At 44.5% G+C, this 21,547-nt stretch overlaps 1 protein-coding gene across 1 annotated transcript; it reads right to left on the bottom strand.

The window, feature by feature from the left end:
- Positions 1-1,932: 1,932 nt before the first annotated feature.
- DYNLRB1 (dynein light chain roadblock-type 1) lies at positions 1,933-21,211 on the bottom strand. Its single transcript, XM_044263199.1, has 4 exons — positions 21,106-21,211; positions 12,099-12,174; positions 6,116-6,283; positions 1,933-2,289 (listed from the first exon to the last, which is right to left on the bottom strand). Exons 1-4 carry the CDS (start codon positions 21,106-21,108, stop codon positions 2,246-2,248), a joined length of 291 nt encoding a protein of 96 aa, XP_044119134.1. The 5' UTR covers positions 21,109-21,211; the 3' UTR covers positions 1,933-2,245.
- Positions 21,212-21,547: the final 336 nt, after the last annotated feature.

Genomic DNA, 21,547 nt, shown 5'->3' on the forward strand with positions numbered 1-21,547 from the left:
AATTAAATGGAGGATATGTAAATATTTTAACTTCTCTGTAAATACAATGCTGGCAACCTTTTAAGATACTGGCAAATATACTTCTGAAACCCAGAAGCCACGCCCTTCCCTCCAGGCCCAGGACAGTTGTCAGCTTCTAACTTCAGTGGGTACCATATTGCCATATACTTGCTACTTTAAGTACAGAGACCCTAGGGTATTTGCAGGTATTCTACCAACATTTAAACTTTTAAATGTAAAAAAGCCCTTGAGTTTTTACTCTTTTTTTTTTTTTTTTTTAACTTTTTACACCTTACGATGACTCCAGCAAGTTTTACACATTGTATTAACTGGAATGCATCCAAAGCGGGCTTCCCATGTGTGAAGAAATCCCTCAGCCCAGGGGACTCGGAGGCAGAATAGATGTTCAGCAGTCATCTTGTTTTCCCCAAAGCCAGACTAAGCCTAAACCCTTACTTGGGACCTGGAAGGAGTTTTAGGAATTTTAAGGCAAACGAGGGCGTGGGAGGACTAAGGGAAGAAAGGAGGGTGAGGTCTTCAAGCTCTTGCTCTGGAGCCAGACCACCTCCTTTCCTAGGGACAGAGCCCCTCTCCTCCTTTAGAAACCCGACTTTGCAACCAGCTAATTTATGTGGACCAGACCTTCTTTCCCCGTTATCCCTCTTGGAGGAACTCAAGCCAGAAGGACACAGGAGCCTCAGACTTAGATCCCGGCTTCCAGAAGCCTCTGAGAACAAAGAAGATGCCAGTGGCCATATCTCACTTTCTTTTAAAACTGAATCTCTGAGATCATTACTGATCCAGGGTCATTTGGCTCTGGTCCTACAATCCCTCCTTCCTCAGCTATGCTTCCTGAGCCCACTGGGACAGAGCAAACCTGCAATGTTTTCCCAGAGAATCAGTTTTCCTTGGTGATTTGGGGAAAATTATTTGAAAGGATTACTGCTATATTAAAACAAGCGTGGATATATTATGGAGTGGAAAATCCCCTATTATCTTCCACTAAAAAGGGAGATTCTGAAAAGATTTTGCTCAGCCCTTATAAACTACACCCCCACGCTCCCAAGGGTGCATCTTTTACTCCCCTGATACCATTAAGGAAACTTCACTGGAAAATATCAAGAAGTATTTTTGCTAGATGGAAGAACTCACTGTAGACAAAGGTTACTTCTGGGGAATGAAGGATAATGAAGTTTTGAATCTTTTCCCTCTATAACAAGAAACAAAAGACAAAAAGAAAAACCTAATACAAAAAATAAATACGTATGGTTCCTGGGAGAAAAATCCCAGAGTGCTACGGGATGACAGGTGGCCTACGGCCTCACAGAGTAGCAGTTATGTTCTGGGACCACCTACCTCGAGTCTAAGGGAAGGAAGGCACATGTCTACCTGTTTATGAGCTCACTCATAAAGGGGACCATCGGGGAATTCCAAGAAGGTGCAGAAAAAAAAGAGCTTCTGGAGTCAGAGAGTTGTGAAACTTTGGGCAAGTCATTCTCTAGACCTGTTTCCTCATCTTTAATACAACTTTAACACTATCTTCAGGGTACTGTGAGGATGATATGAGTCAAGGTATGTAACATGCTGGTGTATTCTGGGTTCTCAACAAATATCACTCCTTTCTTATCCCTGGTGCAGTGTAGCAGAAAAAAAAAAAAAAATCTTTCAAAAACACTGGCGGGAGTGGGAAACGGTAAGAGCGGTGGCGAGGGACTAGAGGCCCAGAAACCAGGATACCGATTATAAACCGGACTCCGCTCAGCAAGTGTGGCCACAGGTGCAGTAGGAAGCAGGCCTCTCTGAACCGCAAATACCATCTGCCATGGGGCTGGAGGCAGCAGTGGGGCTCAGCCTTTAGACCACGCGATTACACAGGAAGAGAGGGAGGGAGAGAGGCCTTTTCAACCTAGTATTTAAAGACACACAGCAGGGTAAGCATTTCAGTTATTTTTAGTTAAACAAAAACAGCCTTTTCCAAGGGTGATAAAGTGAACTGAAGGTCAGAAGGAAGCAGAGTGTGGGCTGCTCAAAGCTCTTGCTCCAAAATCTGGACGTGAGGAAAGAAGGCCCTCCCAAGAATTCAAGGGTGACCGGCCAGCAGAGGGATGACTGATGACTGAGCACTGGAGCATCCTCTAAGGAGGCCCTAAGGTGATTTCCACCTGCCAGTCGGTTGACATGATTAACATTATTATTCTTGGGGACTATTAAATTAAGGAATGACGCAGGAAGCCAAGAGAGTGGCTTATTCAGTTGGATTCTGAATCACAATCAGGAAATAGTCTTTATCTGCAAAAGAGAAAAATGAAAAAATAAATCATTAAATCATAAATCATTAAAATTAAAATTAAAATTACCAACCATAGGGCGCCTGGGTGGCTCAGTGGGTTAAGCCGCTGCCTTCGGCTCAGGTCATGATCTCGGGGTCCTGGGATCGAGTCCCGCATCGGGCTCTCTGCTCGGAAGAGAGCCTGCTTCCTCCTCCTTCTCTCTCTGCCTGCCTCTCTGCCTACTTGTAATCTCTCTCTGTCAAATAAATAAATAAAATCTTTAAAAAAAAAAAATTACCAACCATAAAAGGGGAGAGGAACATAAAAAGCACCAATGCTCAGGCTACTTCCAGCTGTTGGGAAAACAGAAGATGAACTTGCAAGCTTCCCAAGGTGGCTTCCACCGTGTGGCTGCCTGGAAAGCGAAGCCCCTCCCACCCTGCAGCCACGGCCCGCAGCACCTCCCCTTTCCTAATATTCATGCTACCATATGAACAGGGAGGTAGGAGTATCATGCCTGCTTTCTGGGTAGGAAAACTCAGATTCAGAGAATTTAAATGAATGGCCTACGGCAGTGATTCTCAAACTAGAGGGCACATGAATTTCCTAGAGGTCTGGGCTCAAAACAAACACTACTGGGCCCCGCCCCTAGCTCTTTGGATTCAGTAGGTCTGGAGTACTGCCGAAGAAACTGGGTTTTTTAAAATTAAGTTTTTATTTTTTTTTAAAGATTTTTATTTATTTATTGAGAGAGAGGCAGTGAGAGAGAGCATGAGCGAGGAGAAGGTCAGAGAGAAAAGCAGACTCCTCGTGGAGCTGGGAGCCTGATGCGGGACTCGATCCCGGGACTCCAGGATCATGACCTGAGCCGAAGGCAGCCGTCCAACCAACTGAGCCACCCAGGTGTCCCTAGTTTTTATTTTTAAATTTGTATTTACTTTTAAAATGTTTTGTTTATTTATTTACTTACATATTTCTCGATACAGCCAATGTGGGGCTCAAACTCACAGCCCCAAGATCAAGAGTCACATGCTCCTCTTACTAAGCCAACCAGGCATCCCCTAAACAATTTTTTAGTTTTAATTACAGTATAGTTAAAAGAATTTACTTTTTTTTTTTTACAGATTTTATTTATTTATTTGACAGACAGAGATCACATGTAGGCAGAGAGGCAGGCAAAGGCGGGGGAAGACGGAAAGCAGGCTCCCTGCTGAGCAGAGTGCCCGCTGCGGGGCTCGATCCCAGGACCCTGAGACCATAACCTGAGCTGAAGGCAGAGGCTTTAACCCACTGAGCCACCCAGGCACCCCAAGAATTTACATTTTTAACAAGTTCCCAGGTAATGCTGATGCTGCAGGTTCTGGGACAGCCACTAAGTTAAGGTTGCTTTTCATTTTATTTTAGTAGAGATTGGAGAAGCAGAGCACTTCAAATTTGGCCCACTTAAACTATAAACATTTATCAAGGCTCCCATGTGCCCAGTCCTGGGCCAATCGCTTCTCATATGGTACCTCAGTAAATCACTCCCTGAGACAGACACTAGTGTTTTCCACCTCACTGAAGCTCAGAGAGGTAAGTGACTTGCCCAAGCCAGAGCAAAAACGCAGGGCTGGGCAGCCGGTTGGGTTAGACCCAGATGCTCCGCACATCTCTGGTCTGCCCTCTGCTGAAGAGGGGCGAAACGGCAGGACCTTGGCCTTGTCTGCTTTGTGTGTGCGGATTCAAACCTAAAGTTTGCTTCTTCCCATGATGACAGGCTGTTGCAGATAGGAAGAAACAGATTTTATATGACTAAGAGTTTCAGGGCTAAGCAATCTGTGTAAGTTAAAATCACTTACAAATAAAAGTAGAAATAATTAACAAGCCACCAATAAAACAGACACAATTAGCAATACTAGTGTCTTTTCTTCCAAGTATCAAGCTCTAAATTCAATAACATCACTCCAAGTGCTTTGTGGGAGGCAGAGTGTTAAAGCTGTATTAACCTGGCTTTGTATTAGTGAGGTTAACAAATGAAAATCAAAAGTCTGTCTTAAAACATCTTTTCGCACAGGCTGTTCTGGGCCAGGATGGGGTGAAAACTGGCACACAGGCGGTGGACCAAACTGTCTGAAACTACCTGATGCTATTTGTGGTCAGGGAAGCAGCTTCTCACTTTGATCAGCCAGAAAGATTAGGTGGGAAGAAAGGGATACTGGACTTCCTTCCTGGGCAGGGCTCTTCCAAGTTGTTCCCGTGGTGTGGGATGCTAATTATAGTACCATAAGGACCCACCTCAACTGCAGCAACTAGGCCTGTTCTACGGTTGGGGCCATCCCCGTGGGACTTGAGCTCTATGGAAATCCCAAGGCCATCTAGTCCTAATGCTTCGGAGGCTCTGGACAGTGGCTCCTGCCCACAAGAGTTCTGGCACCAAAATCCAGAAACCGTGAGCCCCTGTGACTGGGTCAATGGTTCTCCCCTTTGTATCCTTCTAAGCAGCCAGGAAGGTCAGAACAAGCCTGAGCAGAGAACCAACACTGCCCTGCTACTTGGTGGGGGTGGGGGGTGGGGTGCGGTGACCCATCAAATGACTCCAGAATTCTGCAGCCAGCTTCCTCTTCATCTGTGTTGCCAAGTCCAAGGACACTCAGCATCCACAGCCTCTCTATCACCCTCCTTCATCCGGGCCCCAAAGACAATCATGTTGCCTCCTGGCTTAAAAACCATCACAGGGTCAAGTCCATACAGCGAAGTTTGGTGTCTGATGCCTCTTCGATAATGGACCAAACATCTCACCCCTCATTCCTTCCCACACATATTCTGATGGGCTAGACGAGCTGTGCTGCAGCCCACCTGTGTCATCACAGGCACACTGAGCTTCGTGGCCCAGCCAAAGAAAGAGAGGGGGAGGAGCAGAAGTAATAATATAAAAATAGTCCTGGACAATTAATCTGTCCACCACTCACTCCAGTCTGTGAGTGAGGTAATGCAGGCCACGACAGGTGGCCCTGATGTTCCCTTCTGTGGCCCAGTCCTCTCAGGAGGCGCATTTCACCATCCTGCGAATGATCCTAAGACCTAAAGACAGGTATAGTTCGTACTACACAGCTTTATTTTTCCCTCCAAGATTTTATTTATTTATTTGACAGAGAGAGATCACAAGTAGGCAGACAGGCAGGCAGTGGGGGTGGGAAGCAGGCTCCCTGCTGAGCACAGAGCCCGATGCGGGGCTCGATCCAAGGATCTTGAGATCATGACCTGAGCTGAAGGCAGAGGCTTTAACCCACTGAGCCACCCAGGCACCCCCTACACAGCTCTTAAACACAGGCCAAGCACTGCATGAGAAGAAACAAAAGCAGCAATTTGCTCCAACACTGGAGGAAAAGCTGGCAATACAGGGCCCAGAGAGACAGGACTACACTTTAGAAGTGGGCAATTTAATATTTTTTCAAGGATAAAATGACCATATGATATTTTTGTCTTGTGCTTTGGTTTCAAATCACCAAATTCTTTTTCTTTCAAACATCACTTTCCCATCCCTCCAACTTGGTTACACTCTTTCCTGTGCCTTCTAGATTCAGCTCAAATGTCCCCTTTTCTGGGAAGACCTAACCACACCTTCCTCTATGTTCCATGAGACCACGATTCCCCTCTGTGGCCTAGTAGAGTCACAGTGCATAAGTATGTGTTGGGGATGCCAGCCATAGACTAGCTAGGCAGTGAGGCAATCAACTCTGTACCTTCGATTCTTTAGGCTCGCAATGGCAACTACGGGGACACCAACGTGCCAAGTTGTCCCGATAAGCTACCCACAATATGCTGTGACAGTCTGCTCCCAAGCAGGAATGTGGAAGACCTCTTACCTGGTGCAACCATAATTTCATTTTTCTTGGAGCGAATTCGGAGGAAGGTGAGGTCATTCTGGGGGTCAATTTCACGCACGGTGCTCCGGGCCTTCAAGATGAAGTTGTGCATGAGGTTGGCATACTGTGTGGTGGTGGGATTGTCCATGGTGCTCTTGATGGGAATGCCTGAGGGGAGAGCAGGGAATGAGTAGGAAGCTGGAGCCCCATTCTGCCCAGGTCCCAACCCCACACCCTTAGGTCAAGAGTACTGGACCAGCAATTAATAACCAATGCCACCATTTACTGAGGGCTTGGCAGGCACAGCGCTGAGCGCTTTCAGCATGGCAGCACCAGTCCCCGGAATTACTCTGGCAGTGGAATCACCATCTTCACTTGCCAGTGAGGCAACAGAAGCGCTGAGCCTTCCACAGCACAGAAGCAGTGGGGCTAGGATTCAAATGCAGGCCTGTTGGCTCCACTGCTGGGCTCCTTTCACAGGGCTGCACTGTCTTGACTGGCTTCCAGCAATAAAAGGGGAGACTGTCATTCAGAATACTTAGAACCTGAATAAAGAGGACAGCTCTTGTGAATTTGTAAATACTGAAAAGTAGGAAGAAGAAAAAAAGGTCGCCTGTGTCAAGACACTATCATCCCTAGGTGCTTTGCTCTAGTTCCCACCAAGGGAGGCTTAGGGCCCAGTTATAAACACATCTACACACATGATCGTGTCCCTCAAATTAAAGTGTGTTTCTCTGTCCGTGTATAGGCTGGTAAACAGCATTGCTATTGCTTTCAAATAGCCCACAACTGGCCATTCCACAGAATTAATCATTCCTTTATTGTTGGGACATAGGCTGGATTTTTTTTTTTTTTTACTTAATTACTATGCTGTGAACACCATTGTGTACCAAGCCTTTTCTGTTTTGAAGATTGTTTCCTTTCAATGAACTATTAAAAGGACCTCCCTTACTAGTCAGTGCCTATCATCATGGAGGTGAAAAATGGGGCTCAGCCTGAGCGAACTCAGGACACAACTTAATCATCAGGTGCCTATGAATCACTGTGACATATCAGCAGAAGGTTCCACGGAGGAAGCCTTAAGTGCCCAAAGCTGACAGGTATTTGTGATGAATGTGGCACAAATGACTCCTCACACATAAGTGGCTAGATATGGGGGACCATGACCCTGCTGGTGTGGCCCACAAGTGACCAGCTTAAGGACTGGCCAAAGGCAATCACCCTCAGGCCTACTCACAGGCGGCAGGAAACTGGCCCAATCTTGTCTTTTTAGGGCAAAGGAACATGAGTGTGGGCAAAAGAGGACTTAACAGCAAGAGAAGCAGCTGAGCCAGAGGCTGTTCTGAGCCAAGTGAAGTCATGAAGACAGACTAGTGATCATTTGCCTTTAAGCGACAAGACGACTAGGTCACTAGGGCTGCTACAGGGTCCTGGATGGCAACAATGTGCCCACCAGGGCCCCCTGAAGCTTCAGTCCATAGCAGAATCTTCCTAAGGATGGCAGCCGCGGTGATGACTGAGTAGGAATTCTGAAATCTGATGACCTGGACTTACACCCTAGCTCTACCCCTTGGGGTGGCTATGTGGCCTTACACAAGTGAGTTAACCTCTCAAGCCTCTGTTTCTTCATCTGTAAAATAATACTTGTGCTGTGAGGATTAAATACAGCTAATCCATTTAAGAATGTTTAGCAAGAGTACAAACGTAATGTTGGCTTGTTACCAACATCAGTACAAAATAAATTCCATCCCCCAGGTAACTTGAGGGGCCAATGTCAAGGCCTGGCGAAGTCTGGATGATCAAAACTCTTAACCTTCTCTTCTTCTATACCACAAGGCCATCTTCTCTCAGGTCTCTCTGCCTGGGACTTTCCTTCCTTCCCCATTCTCTCATAATTCCCACTGGTCCCTCAGGTGTCCATTTTCTGGTGGATCTACCCACTTCCAGATGTGGTCAATGCCCCCATTCTACCACCCACAAGACTTTCCTTCAGAGCTGTTTCCTCTGGAGTTTGATATCACACCATTATGGAAGTGAGCAGGACCAGGTCTGATTTGCTCACCATCGTCCTTAAAGAGACTTCACGAAGCATTTATTGCAGATGATAAATAAGTGCTCTCAAGGGCTCCTTCAGCAGTTCAAATACTGTCATGAGTCTGATCACATTTCTACTAAGTGACAGGTGTACAAATGAGACCAGAAGCTAAACACTTGTCAGCTCACTTTAAAAAGAAAACAAAAAAACAAAAAAACAAAAAAACACCGAAGTAGTGAGGAGGTGGGACAGGGACCAAAACCGGAGAGCATTTCAAATAAGGACAAGAGATCAAGTCCAGATTCAAAGGATGTCAGAGCTGGGGACACCACACAGACAGCCGAACAATTAGGTCACCTCCTCCAAGCTTGTGCCTTCACAAATGCAGACTGTGTAGCCTGCAGAAGTAGCTGGTTACTAGGGAGCATGATTTCTAACTTGGGGCTTAGATCCATCAAGACTAAGGTTGTACAGCCAGGTCCTCCCACCAAACCCAGATTCATCAATCAACAGTAAAAAACATTAACAATATTTAACAGAGGCAGTAATCCCCCACGTTATCTGTGGTTTCACTTTCCATGGCTTCAGTTACCTGCATCAGCTCTGGTGTGGAAGCAGATGATTCTCTTGATCAGGTCAATAGTAGCCTACTGTTGCCTCACAATGCCTAGGTCATTCACCTGACTTCATTTTATCACATAGGAAATTTTAGGATCACACGTCATTACAAGAAGGGTGAATACCATAGAATAAGTTTTTTTGTTTTTTTTTTTAGAATAAGGTATTTTGAGAGACCACATTCACATAACTTTTATTATAGTATATTGTCATAATTGTTTTATTATTAGTTTTGTTCTTCATCTCTTCTTGTGCTTTATTTATAAATTTAACTTTATCATAAGTATGTACATATAGGAAAAACCATAGTACACATAGGGTTGAGTACCATCCTGTTTTCAGGCATTCACTGCGGGTTTTGGAATGTACCCCCCATGGATAAGGGGGGACTACTGTATTTGTTAAGCATCTACTACGTGTCAACATTGTTCTAGGTGCTAGGGATACAGCAGTGAACACAAGAGACAAATCTCCGCCCTTGAAGCTTACAAGTTGAGTCTTTTATGTTGCCCCATGCGGGTACAGCACAAGATGGAAGGGATCTGAAGAGGTACAAATGGAATGGAGTAGTCCTTAAGTTCTTGGTAATTCCACTTAAAATTCACATTTTTACTATGAAACATCATTTAAATTTGGCCAAGGCAAAGATGTCAAAAGGCAGTGGCAGGTGGTTGGTAAGTGACTGGGATAAGGGTATGTCATTAGTTCAGGAGCAAAAGCAGTCACTCAGGGCTGGAGTGGTTAGGAAATGCATCCTGCAGGAAAAGGCAGCTGAGCTGAATCTTTTGGGTATGAAAGCCCTAGAGGGGCTAATAGGAATCCCTAACTAATCATCCTTCATGGAATCTTCCAGAGAGCTTAAAGGCCCTATAGAGCAGTGAGTTCTGACGACCGACAGCCAGAAGTGGGTGACCTTGAACATGTCACCTAATTTCTCTCAGCCCTGGGTTTCTCATCGAAAAATGGGCAGTGCTCGCTTCAGCAGCACATATACTAAAATTGAAAAATGGGCAATACTCCTGCCTTGCAGGGTCATGGTGTGAAATGTAAATGAGAGACAAAAGTGGGAGCTCTGTAGTGGGAAACAAATTAAAAATAAATACTTGCAATAATTTTAGCATTTATATGGCAGTTACATCAGGTACTGTTCTAAAAGCTTTCCTTAAAAGGAAACTGAAACAGAGAGGTTAAGTGACTAGCCTAAGATCACACAGCTGATAAAAATTAAGTAGAGCCAGGATTCAAACCTAGGCAGTTCCACATTCTATATTCTTACCCACGGGGCAATACTGCCACATTAGTGTATAAAAAAGAAGTGCCCATCAGTATCCAAAAGGTAAGCAGTTGGTGCTATATTCTAATGAAAAAGCTCAAGTTTGGGGGCAGTTTTAAAGCAAAACTGAAGCCTGTGACTTCCAAATACCGATGGAGGTCTAATCCTTCCCCATTTGGGGTGAAAAAATGCCCAGTCTGAGAAGATAGTCTCTCTAGGAGATATACAAATAGTCTTTCAGATCTTGGAGTAAGAAGCAGCTAAAAGAGATTACCCAGATCAATCACTCCACTTATGGCAGCTGAGGTCTGAAGAAGGGAAGAGGAAGCCCCAGGCCCTCTAGCTGAGCAGTGGCAGACCCCAGCTGGAACTTGCTCCTGCCTCCACAGTGTCCTGAGGACCCCAAACCTGTTGCCTGCTTTGACCACATGGCATAATTAGAGTTTGACAAAGCTGGGGAGCATGCGCTATGCGCTGCATAGATTTGGGCTGGCTGGAGTCGGACAACTTGGAAAATAACATTCTAACTAAGGACATGTCCCTTCAACTTTTTCACCCTTGATGACTTTCATTCTGCTCTATAAGTAGGAATTATTGAGAATTCTGCCTTTCTAAAAACAAGGGCTAGAATGACATCACATACACACAGAGCTCTTAAATTTAGTTCACTAAATGCACTGCACTAGAGAATGCGGGAGGCCAGCTGGGTGACCCTAAGCATTGACTGGGCTACAGAGCAGCAGCTACTGTCTGTTTCTTCACAGTACAGCGTGGGAGAGAGCACAAGTGCATTCAGACAGACTTAGCATGAAATGTTTTTTTTTTTTTTAAGGTTTTATTTCTTTATTTGACACAGAGAGAGAGAGATCACAAGTAGGCAGAGAGGCAGGCAGAGAGAGAGGGGGGAAGCAGGCTCCCAATGCAGGGATCCCAATGTGGGGGTGGATCCCATGACCCCGAGATCATGACCTGAGCCAGAGGCAGAAGGTTAACCCACTGAGCCACCCAGGCACCCCTGCAATCTTGGTTCTATAATGGCAGGAAAATCAATTAAATTTCTAGACTCTGTTCTCTCTACTGCAAAATGGAGACAACAGGGCTGCTTTATGGAATAAATGAAACAAAATGTTTGTAAAGCAATGGCTTGCAGCCTGGCACAGAATAAGTGCTTGATAAATGTTAGTTCTTTTCTTCACCATGTCTACTGCAGTTTGGGAATATTAGTATCCGTACTCTTCTAGTTGATGAAATAATGTATAGAAAAGGAAGGAGAGGCACCTGGGTAACTCAGTCAGCTAAGCATCCAACTGTTGATTTCAGCTGAGGTCATGATCTCAGGTTTGTGAGATCCAGCCCCCCAATGGGCTCAGTGCTGGGCATGGAACCTGCTTAGAATTCTCTTTCTCCCTCTGCACTCCGCACAACCCCCGCCCCCACCACCTCCCCAAAGGAGGAAAAGCTATAGGCATTAAGAAGTTGACCAGAGTATTATCTAGTGAAAAAATAGAAACAGGGGCACCTGGCCTGGCTCAGTGGGTAGATTGTGCAACTCTTAATTTCGGGGTTGTGGGTTTAAGCCCTAGGTTGGGTGTAGAGTTTACTTAAAAAAAAAAAAAAATTAGAAACCATATAAATGGTGGATGGCTGATAAACATTGTACTGGCAATTAAAAATTTTGCTTATGTAAAAAAAAAAAAAAAATTTGCTTATGTAAATCATGACAAAAAAAAGCCAGAAAACAAGCTCATGAGTGAACATATGCAAAAGAATAACAACTATAATAATTATGACCAAGAAAAGATATACCTCAGCAAGGGCTAGAAAAGCATGGCATAGTCAAATGTATGATCTGTCAGGGCAGTGGAATTGAGCGAATTTTTCCTTTTTTAAACTTTGGAATTCCAGTAATAGTGCTAGGACACTGGAAGTGCTTAAAAGAGGATACAAATTAGATTCTGTACATGAAGGGGCTTAGCAAATAATAAGTGTCATGCTAAGTTTGGGCTGTTTCCTTGGGGTCTGCCTATGAGCAGGTCATGGCCAAAGGGAGGGTGTACCTTCTGTGTTCACCACGATGATGCCCTGTACTCCCTTCTGGCTCTGAAGTCGCTTCAGTGTCTCCTCCACCTCTGCCTGCCAGAGAGAACAAGACCCAGGTTAGGAGGGGCCAGGAAGAGTGGACTGACTCCCTCACGCTCCTGGCAGATTAATCACGTATTTGTCTTCCAATAACAAACAAGTAACACCCAGGCACATGGCACCTCCTCAAAGCTCCCCAGGCCTGTTTGGAGTGGTCCCTAGGTCATCCCTAGGGTTTAAACCATCTGTTACAAACCCCGGCATGGGGTGTGGCTACTCCTGGCTCTTTGCCCACTAGGCACTATTACCCCTCCCGGCTTAGCTATTTGGGAGCAGAATATAAATACCATTCTTGGGAGAACAGACACATCCATGACTCTCATATTTGGGACACTGGGGGAACCAGACTCCGATGATTTGAAAAAACCCAAACAGTGGTGTCTACTAGGAAGGAGACTAAGTTGTCATTCGTGGCCCAAACAGCACAAATGAAAATATTCCAAAGGAAGAAAATGACTCCATGAGGATAAACTCGGTGACTTAGTAAGCTAGCATCTGAGACAGTGTGACACATGGTACACAGACACAGAAAATGTGCCTGGGGAAAGGGCTCATTAATCCTGATTCTCCAGAAACTAGCACATGGCATTTGGGCCCTCACCCTATCATGCCAGGCCTTTTATGTTATCATCACTGCCATCTCTTCTACCCTTCCTTCAAGTCTCCATCTTCACACCTACACCTCCTTATCTCCAAATCTTTTTTACCCTAACAAGGAAACCCAGTAAATTCTTCTAGGCCATTTAAGACATTACCTCTTCCACGAAGCTTTTACTGATCCCCAACTCTGGGAGTCTTTGCTCAGTTCTGACTCCCCAAACTCTTGGACTGTACCTCTCTAGGAATGCATTAGGTACTGGTTTACTTAAAGAGTTTCTACAATGCTCTGCACAACAGGTGCTCAGTAAAAAGCTTCTTAACTGAACTAGGCCTAACTCTGTGGATGGAAACTGGCCTTAAAGTGTGCTTGTTCTTAGGAGGCCCCTTCCAGTCCAGAATCCAGGCAGAAGCTACTCAAAGGGTGAGTCAGACTATGTTCAAAACAGATGCCATCAACCAACCTAAAGGAAGTAGTTCCCCACCCCCAAGGGCTAATGAGTTGGCCTGGAGGGGAGGAGCTTCTAAACAGTGATGGAGAGAGCACAATGAATTATTGTTTTTCTAGTAGGAAAAAATCTGACAATCCAGTCACTACCACCCACTCCCCAATGATATAAGAATACTGAAATGCTGGAGAGAAGAGCAAACAAGTTCCTCCTATGAGATGGCAAATAGCCTAACACGTCATAAATCTGGAGTCTGAGTAAAAGGACAGAGCTAGCTCTGTGGACATGAGTATAATACAGCGGGTCATGAATGTACGAGGTCATAATTCACTCAAGACTTTCACTGAGCTGCTATTAAATGCTATTTTGGAGCGGAGGGGGTAAAGTACAATAGTGGTCAGTTTTACACAGTACTCGATCTGAGCTGATAACTTTCCTGAAACGCATCCTAAGGAAATAACTTAAAAGAAGAATATAGCAAGATGTTTGCTGCTGTGACAACTGCAGTTGCAAAAACAGAAAGAGCCAAAAGTGCCCAATAATTAGGAGAAAAGTCAATTCAATTATAGACTGTCTCTTCATAGGAATACAATATACATATTAACAATGGTAATCAGAATATTAATATCACCACAAAAAGTTCATGATATAACATTAAGTGAAAACAGCTAAATGCAAAAATAAAGTGCTTGATGAGGGCACCCACGTGAAAACAAGCAAGCTAGGACTCTGAAAAAAATAAAAGCCATATTGAACGCAGGGAATTGTAGATAAGATTTTTTCTTTTTTTTTTCTTTTCCAAAACAGCCTCTTTTTACTCCATTACATTGTTTCTATTTAAAAACATTTTTTGGGGGCGCCTGGGTGGCTCAGTGGGTTAAAGCCTCTGCCTTCAGCTCAGGTCATGATCCTGGTGTCCTAGGATTAAGCCCCATATCGGGCTCTCTGCTCAGTGAGGGGTCTGCTTCCCTTTCTCTCTGCCTGCCTCTCTGCCTACTTGTGATCTCTGTCAAATAAATAAATAAAATCTTAAAAAAAAATTAAAAATAAAATTAAAGACATTTTTTTGGGGTGCCTGGTTAGCTCAGTTGGTTAAACATCTGCCTCTTGGTTTTGGTTTAGGTCATGATCTCAGGGTCATGGGATTGAGCCCTACGTCAGGCTCCGTAGTTAACACAGAGCCCGCTTGAGATTTTCTCCCTCTTCCTTTCCCCCTCCCCTAACTCATGCTCTCTCTCTCTAAAGTAAAGGAACAAACTGAAAAAAAAAAAAAACCAACCACCAAACCCAAACATTTTTTTAACCCTTCTCTGTGTATCCAAGAAAGAGATCTCTAATATGGGGACACTGTAGGGCTCTGACATGCTCAACATTGACAGCTCAATGTTCAATCAACCTAGGGAAGAGAAAGAAAGCTAAAACCAAAGGTGTCAGAATAGAGGTCGGAAATATTCCCTGGAGGCTAGAAAGTGGAGCTGAAATGAAAGAGATGAATACTTCTTTTTTTTTTTTTTTTTTAAGATTTTATGTATTTATTTGACAGAGAGAAATCACAAGTAGATGGAGAGGCAGGCAGAGAGAGAGAGGGAAGCAGGCTCCCTGCTGAGCAAAGAGCCCGATGCGGGACTCGATCCCAGGACCCTGAGATCATGACCTGAGCTGAAGGCAGCGGCCCAACCCACTGAGCCACCCAGGCGCCCCGAGAGATGAATACTTCTTAACTCCTATTCATTTCAGCCCTATGTCAGGTATATGGATACCTTCTATATGCCAGACATTGTTTTAGGCCTGAGGCTGCTATATTGAACAAAATCTAAAAAAACAAAAAAAAACAAAAAAACCCCTTGCCCTCATGAAGCTGACCTAGGGGAAGGGGCAGACATTAAACAAGTAAAATATAAAGTCGGATACAGTAGGGAAGTGGTATCTGGAATGAAGGGGCTGATGGCAATTCTTTTAAAAATAGTTTATTTATTTGAGAGAGAGATTAAATGTGTGCACAAGTTGGGGGAGGGGCAGAGGGAGAAACAGACTCCAGGCTGAGCAGGAGCCCGACGCTGGGTTCAATCCCAGGACCCTGAGACCATGGCCTGAGCTGAAGGCAGAGGCCTAACCAACTGAGCCATCCAGGCAAGCAATTTTAAATAAGGTGGTCAGAGAAGACCTCACCAAGGTGATAGCTGTAGAGATCTGAATGAAGAAAATGAGGGAGCTAATGTGGATTTCTAAGGAGAGCATTCCAAACCGCATAAAGAGCAAGTGCAAGAGCCCCGAGGTTAACATATTTCAGGGCTCAAAGGAGCCAGTGTGGTTGAAGTGCAGTGAGCAGCAGGCGGCCAGATGACAGAGGTGGCCAGGGTCAGATTAGATTTCAGTGGGTCTGGTAGACCACAGCAATGACTTTGGTTTTTAATGGGGATGATATGGGAAGCCACTAGCAGGTTTTGAGGTGAGGATGTTTCTGATGTTTCAAAACAATGGGTCTGGTTGCTCTGTGGAGAACAGACTGTAGGGGGCAAGCACAGCCTGCCTGAGCCCCGGTCGAGAAGTACTGCTCCCTCTGAAGGAAGCAACCTTCACTCCTGCACTCACTGCTTGATGTAACTAATTCCCGACTCTTTGGATGCAGCTCATGAGTCTTCTGTGGGAGACCTTCTCCCCTCTCCTGGGTACCCTTCACTCTGCCTTCACAGCACATACCACATTGGGATGTAACTATCTGTTTTGTTCTAGACCCAAAGCACCTCAGGAACAAGAACCCCAACTTTAAAGCCCCACTACCTGGCATAGTATAGACTCAGTAAATACTTAAGGAACAAATAAAAAGCATTTCTACAACCATGTTTTACAAAAATCAACCTTTTCAAGTATGGGGGGGGGGGAGAGGCCAAGGCCTTACAGTACCCAGGGAAAAAAAGAGCTAGGGTTTAGGTGATCCTATATTTAACCTCGACCAAGACTTGGCTGCTTAAAAAAACACAAACAAGAAAGGGAGGACATACAATTATACATTAACCTGCTCAATACCTGCTATACGTCAGATGTTGGGATGAATGTTTTCAGACACCTCTCTCTCATTTGAACCTTCCATGGTTAGTAGGATCTCCATTTTACAATGAGGAAATGGAGATTCAGAAATGAGAAGTTTTGCCTAAAGACACACAACAACAGGTCAAAAGAAGAGATGAATATGCCTCTGATCACAACTGATGAGGTCCCTGCCGTGGGGAGCTAACATTCTGGTGAAAAATCTTTTTTAAGATTTTTGTTTATTAAATTGAGAAAGAACAAGCACAAGTGTGTGTGTGTGTGAGAGAGAGAGAGAGAGAGAGAGAACACGCAGAAGCAGAGGAAGAGGGAGTAGCAGGTTCCCTGCTCAGATGTGGTGTTTGATCCCAGAACACCGGAATCATGACCTGAGCTGACAGCAGGCGCTTAGCTGACTGAGCCACCCAGGTGCCCCAAGATATTTCTTTTTTTCTTTCTATTTATTTATTTATTTTTTGGATGGCTGATGGTGAAAACACATTCAAAAAACAAGTAACCATGATTCTTGAAGGGTACAGGGACAGGGCTGGGGGCAGAGGAATATACTTTAGCTATGTGGTCTGGAACACCTGAGGCTGTAATCTTTAAGCAAAGAACTAAATTATGAGAAAGAAAGCACTCCAGGCAAAGGACTGAAAGCAAAGGCAGTGAAGTGGAAACGAGTTTGGCATGTTTAAAGAATGGAGAGGGCTAGTATTGCCAATGTTTTTTGATTCTTTGTTAATTTGATAGGTGAAAATCACGTAACAGAAAGTCAACTTTTCTTTAATTTTTAAGACTTATCAGTGAAATTGAAATGAAACATTGTTTACATCTCTCATTTTTAAGTCTTTAGATTTTTCCACAGATCTACTGATTTTAAAAAACTTCTGTATGTTAGAAATATTAGACTTTGGTCAAGTATATAGTTAAATATAATAAAAATAGTTTTCTGTAAGACTAGAGAATAGTCTTTTCCAACATGATCCCAACCCATAGGATGGGGCTAGGCCTGGGTGAGTTGGGGATCTTGAGGTCTAGAGAGGGGTCTCCAGGAGAGCAGATCTGGGTTCAGGAGAAACTGCTTTAAACAAACCTCAAGTTCAGCCCTAAAAGAGCCAAGAAGAAAAACTAATGTTACCAAAAAGCCACAAGTAGCAACAGGGACATTTACAGATAGGAAAGAACAGTTCTAGGTAGGCATCTAAGTATTGCCAGCTCTAGATCAAGGTTTGTCATTCCTGCCGAGCTAGCCAACAGGTCCCAGATCTGCCTGAGTGGATATGCGGTCCCCCAGGGTTGGCTCACATCTCCAACTTCCTGTCCTGCTCCTAGAGAGAGCCCCACTGGTATATTCTGCATTCTGGGTTGTAGGTAACACATGGTGTCTGCATCAGGCAAGAAACAAGCCTTTCGGGTTCTTCAGCCCAGGTACATGCTGTTGACAGGTGGAAAAACAAGTAGCAGTATAAGCAGGATTATTTATTGGTTCAGCATAAGGGGAATAATCATCAGAAGCAAATGATTCACAAAGAAACTGACCAATCTGACTCCTAAGCATAAACATTATACTTTGTATAAAACAAAAATGAATCAAAACAACAACAAAAAAATCTGCATCTAATATAACAAAAGAGTAATTCCAAAACATGACACAAAATGATTAAGAAAAATAAAGTCTGGAGGCACCCGGGTGGCTCAGTCGGTTAAGCATCTGCCTTCAGGTCAGGTCATGATCCCAGGGTCCTGGGATCGAGGCCTGCATCAGGCTCCCTGTTCAGTGGAGAGTCTGCTTCTCCATCTACCCTTCCCTGCTACTCATGATCTCTTGCTCTCTTTCACCTTCTCTCTCAAATAAATAAAATCTTAAAAAAAAAAAAAAGAAAAATAGTCTAAAAGTTAAGTGGGCAAAAAGGATACTAGTAGAAAATATACCTAAGAGAAATTATAAACATATAGAAAAATGTTCACGGTTTCCTGAAAAATAAGAGACATTTCATTTCATTCCTTAAAAAATGAAAAACTGTAGCAATGATGAAGTGATTTTAAATCTAGCAGTTATGGCAAAGCTGGTATAAAGGCAATTCGACCTTTTGGGAAAGTGACAGGACAACACTACTGCAAGACCCGTACGTTTTGGTCCCTTGGCCTCAGAAGTTTTTTTCCCTGAGGATTTTTCCTAAGGAAATAATCTAATAATTTTTTTAAAAAAGAAAAATAAATTCTACACATACAGAAGTACTCATCACAGCATTATCTCAACTAATGAACTAGAAGCAACCCAAATGTACACCAGGGGAATGGCTTCGCAAATTATGGTACACCTATTTTACCATTATGTAGTCATTAAAAATGACAGATCACAAAGATGATGTAGCAATCATCAGATGAGAATAGTTTTGTGTAGGGGCGCCTGGGTGGCTCAGTGGGTTAAAACCTCTGCCTTTGGCTCAGGTCATGATCTTGGGGTCCTGGGATCAGGCCCCACATTGGGCTCTCTGCTCAGCAGGGAGCCTGCTTCTCCCTCCCCTCTGCCTGCCTCTCTGCCTACTTTTGATCTCTCTCTCTGCCAAATAAATAAAATCTTTAAAAAAAAGGAAACAGTTTTGTGGTGAAGTAAAACTAGACAGTGTTATGGATGATTTTTATATCACTATTCTGAAGGTCAATCTGGCAGTTTCTACCAAATCATAAAATATGCATGCCAGAAGTAACACTTCTAGGAATCCACCCTATATCCTACATAGACACTAGCATGAACACACACACACAGACAACAGTTAACTGCAGGGGTGCCTGGGTGACTCAGTAAAAGTGTCTGACTCTTGATTTCGGGTCATGTCATTATCTCAGGGCCCTGGGATGGAGACCAGAATCCAGCTCTATGCTGAGTGGTGTCTACTTGAGAATTCTCTCTCCCTCTGCCCCTTCCCCTCACTTGCATTCTCTCTCTCAAATAAATAAATCTTAAAAAAAAAAAAAAAAAGACAATAGTTACTGCAGCACTGTCTAGAATGGAAAACTGTAAGTCACCTAAATGTATTTACTGCAATGGAATATTATACAGTCCTTAAAAAGAATGAAGATTTGTATATACTGCCATAGAAAAATGTTTGGTATTTTTAGGTGAATAGAGTAAGCTCTAGAAAGAGATATCTCTTCCTATGTATAGCCTAAAGTAAACTTAATACCTAGAAACATAAATGTTCTAGTGTCATGTAATAAACAGCTTATATGTGAATGTGCTTATGCACTAATCAAATCCAGGAGGAAACACACCCAACTGCCAACAGTCATTTATCATAGAAGAGTGACATGGGGACCACATGCACTTTCTACATTACTTTGAAACTGCTTGAATTGTTTAAAATGTGCATCTAAATATGTTCTGCTTTTATAAGTAAAAACACAGTATAATGGTACTGGTTTCAGTAAGCTACCATTTGTGTCAGAAGATGAGGGAGCATACACATAACTGTATTTGCATGTAGAGGTATAAGAAACTAACTTTCAACTCTGGTGACTGAGCTGGGAATCAGGGGTGGGAGATTTGTTTTTCAGTCAGATCCTTTCAGATTATTTTTTCTTACTGTGTGCAGGTTACTTTTTTTTCCACTTTAAAAAGTTATGTGAGGGGCGCCTGGGTGGCTCAGTGGGTTAAAACCTCTGCCTTCGGCTCAGGTCATGATCCCAGAGTCCTGGGATCGATCCCCATTTCCGGCTCTCTGCTCAGCGGGGAGCCTGCTTCTACCTCTCTCTCTGCCTGCTTCTGTGCCTACTTGTGATCTCTGTCAAATGAATAAAATCAATTAAAAAAAAAAGTGATGTGAAAGATGAGGTTACATATATTCGAAGTAATTACTACATGTTTTTAGTGATGTTAACACATTCTTTGTGGTGTAATAATAAATGAAAAAAAAAACAGAGTCCACAACTGTACATTCAATAGGAACTAAACTATATAAAGTGAAAAATGAGGACAGAAAGATTAGGCTATGTCTTCCAATTACAAATGTTTGCCTCTAGGTCATGGCACTGTCCCTTTTTCCTTTGCCATTTTTATTGTGGGCTTTACATTTTAAAATAAGATTTTGGCCTTAACATTTCAGAAGTCTCTTCAAGCTTTCTACCAGTAGGCAGGATAAAAACCACGGGAAAACAAAGCTACAAAGGCATAAGGAGCCAAAGACATAAAGTTCCTGCCAGCAAGGCTTTGGATGCCCAAGGGTGGATCCCCCCAATTTCTGATGCATGCACCAAGTTCCAGACGCTCGAAAGAACCACAGGAACAGAAAGGCGTCAGTCAAGCTTCCTGGGTTCAAATCAACCTCCGCCATTTCCCGAGGCAAGGCATTTAATTTGACTCGGCTTCAGACTCCACGTATGTCAAATGGGGATAAAGGTTGCACCTACCTCAAAGAGCTGGGGTGAGGAGAGCCAAGGTACGGAAAGCGCTTAGCAGTGACTGACACAAATAAAGCTCCCAGGAAACATTACCATTATTGTTATCGCGCAACAAGGCCCGGGACGCTAGGATGCAGGAGCCCGTGGGCCGGCCTCCGCATCTCCGTCAGACCCTCGCTGAGGCCCGAGCTCCTGCTTCCCGGCAAGGGTCAGCGGGATCCGGGGGCCCCACCTCGGTCCCCGCTGTCCCCTCAAAGCGGGTATAGAGGCCTGCGCCGCCCGGGTTCCGCCCTCCAGTCAGCTCCGGCCCAACCACGCCCAGCCCCGCCGATTCCCAGGCCGGCACTCTGAGACACCTCCGGAGGATGGAAGGCCAGGCGCAGGGTGGTGGGCGGCCGTGCTCGGCCATCTTCCGGCCGCTAGCCGCGAGCTCCAGGCGGACACTCACCATCTCTAAACGGACGAGTGGCTCCGCGACGCCGGCCCTCTCTCCAGTCCCGGTGCCTCTCCGCGCCTGCGCACAGACCCTGTCAAGACGGACAGCTCTGGCAGCCTATCTGGAGCGAGTATAGCACGAGCGGACAGGCGGGTCTTAGCTCCCCCAGGGCTTGTAGGGAATTTACCAGGCGCTGTCCGAAAGTGAAAAGCAGAGGAGCTCTTCAGCTGTGGGAAATTTCACAACTCCTTCTGTGCCGAAAGATGCTTGTTAGTGGTGTCAGAAGAGGATTTCAACTCAACCGAGGTCTGAGCTGGCTCTGGAAGTCCTGGGTGGGCGGTAGTGGGCGAATACGAAGGCGAGGTGGGGGGTTGCTGAGACCCCTTTTGCACTCTCATTAAGGCAAAAATGAGGCGCGGTGCCAAAATGCACCCAAAGCACAGTGAAGTCGGGT

The sequence above is a fragment of the Neovison vison genome, chromosome 8, assembly GCF_020171115.1.
Source record: "Neovison vison isolate M4711 chromosome 8, ASM_NN_V1, whole genome shotgun sequence".
Taxonomy (NCBI): Eukaryota; Metazoa; Chordata; class Mammalia; order Carnivora; family Mustelidae; genus Neogale; species Neogale vison.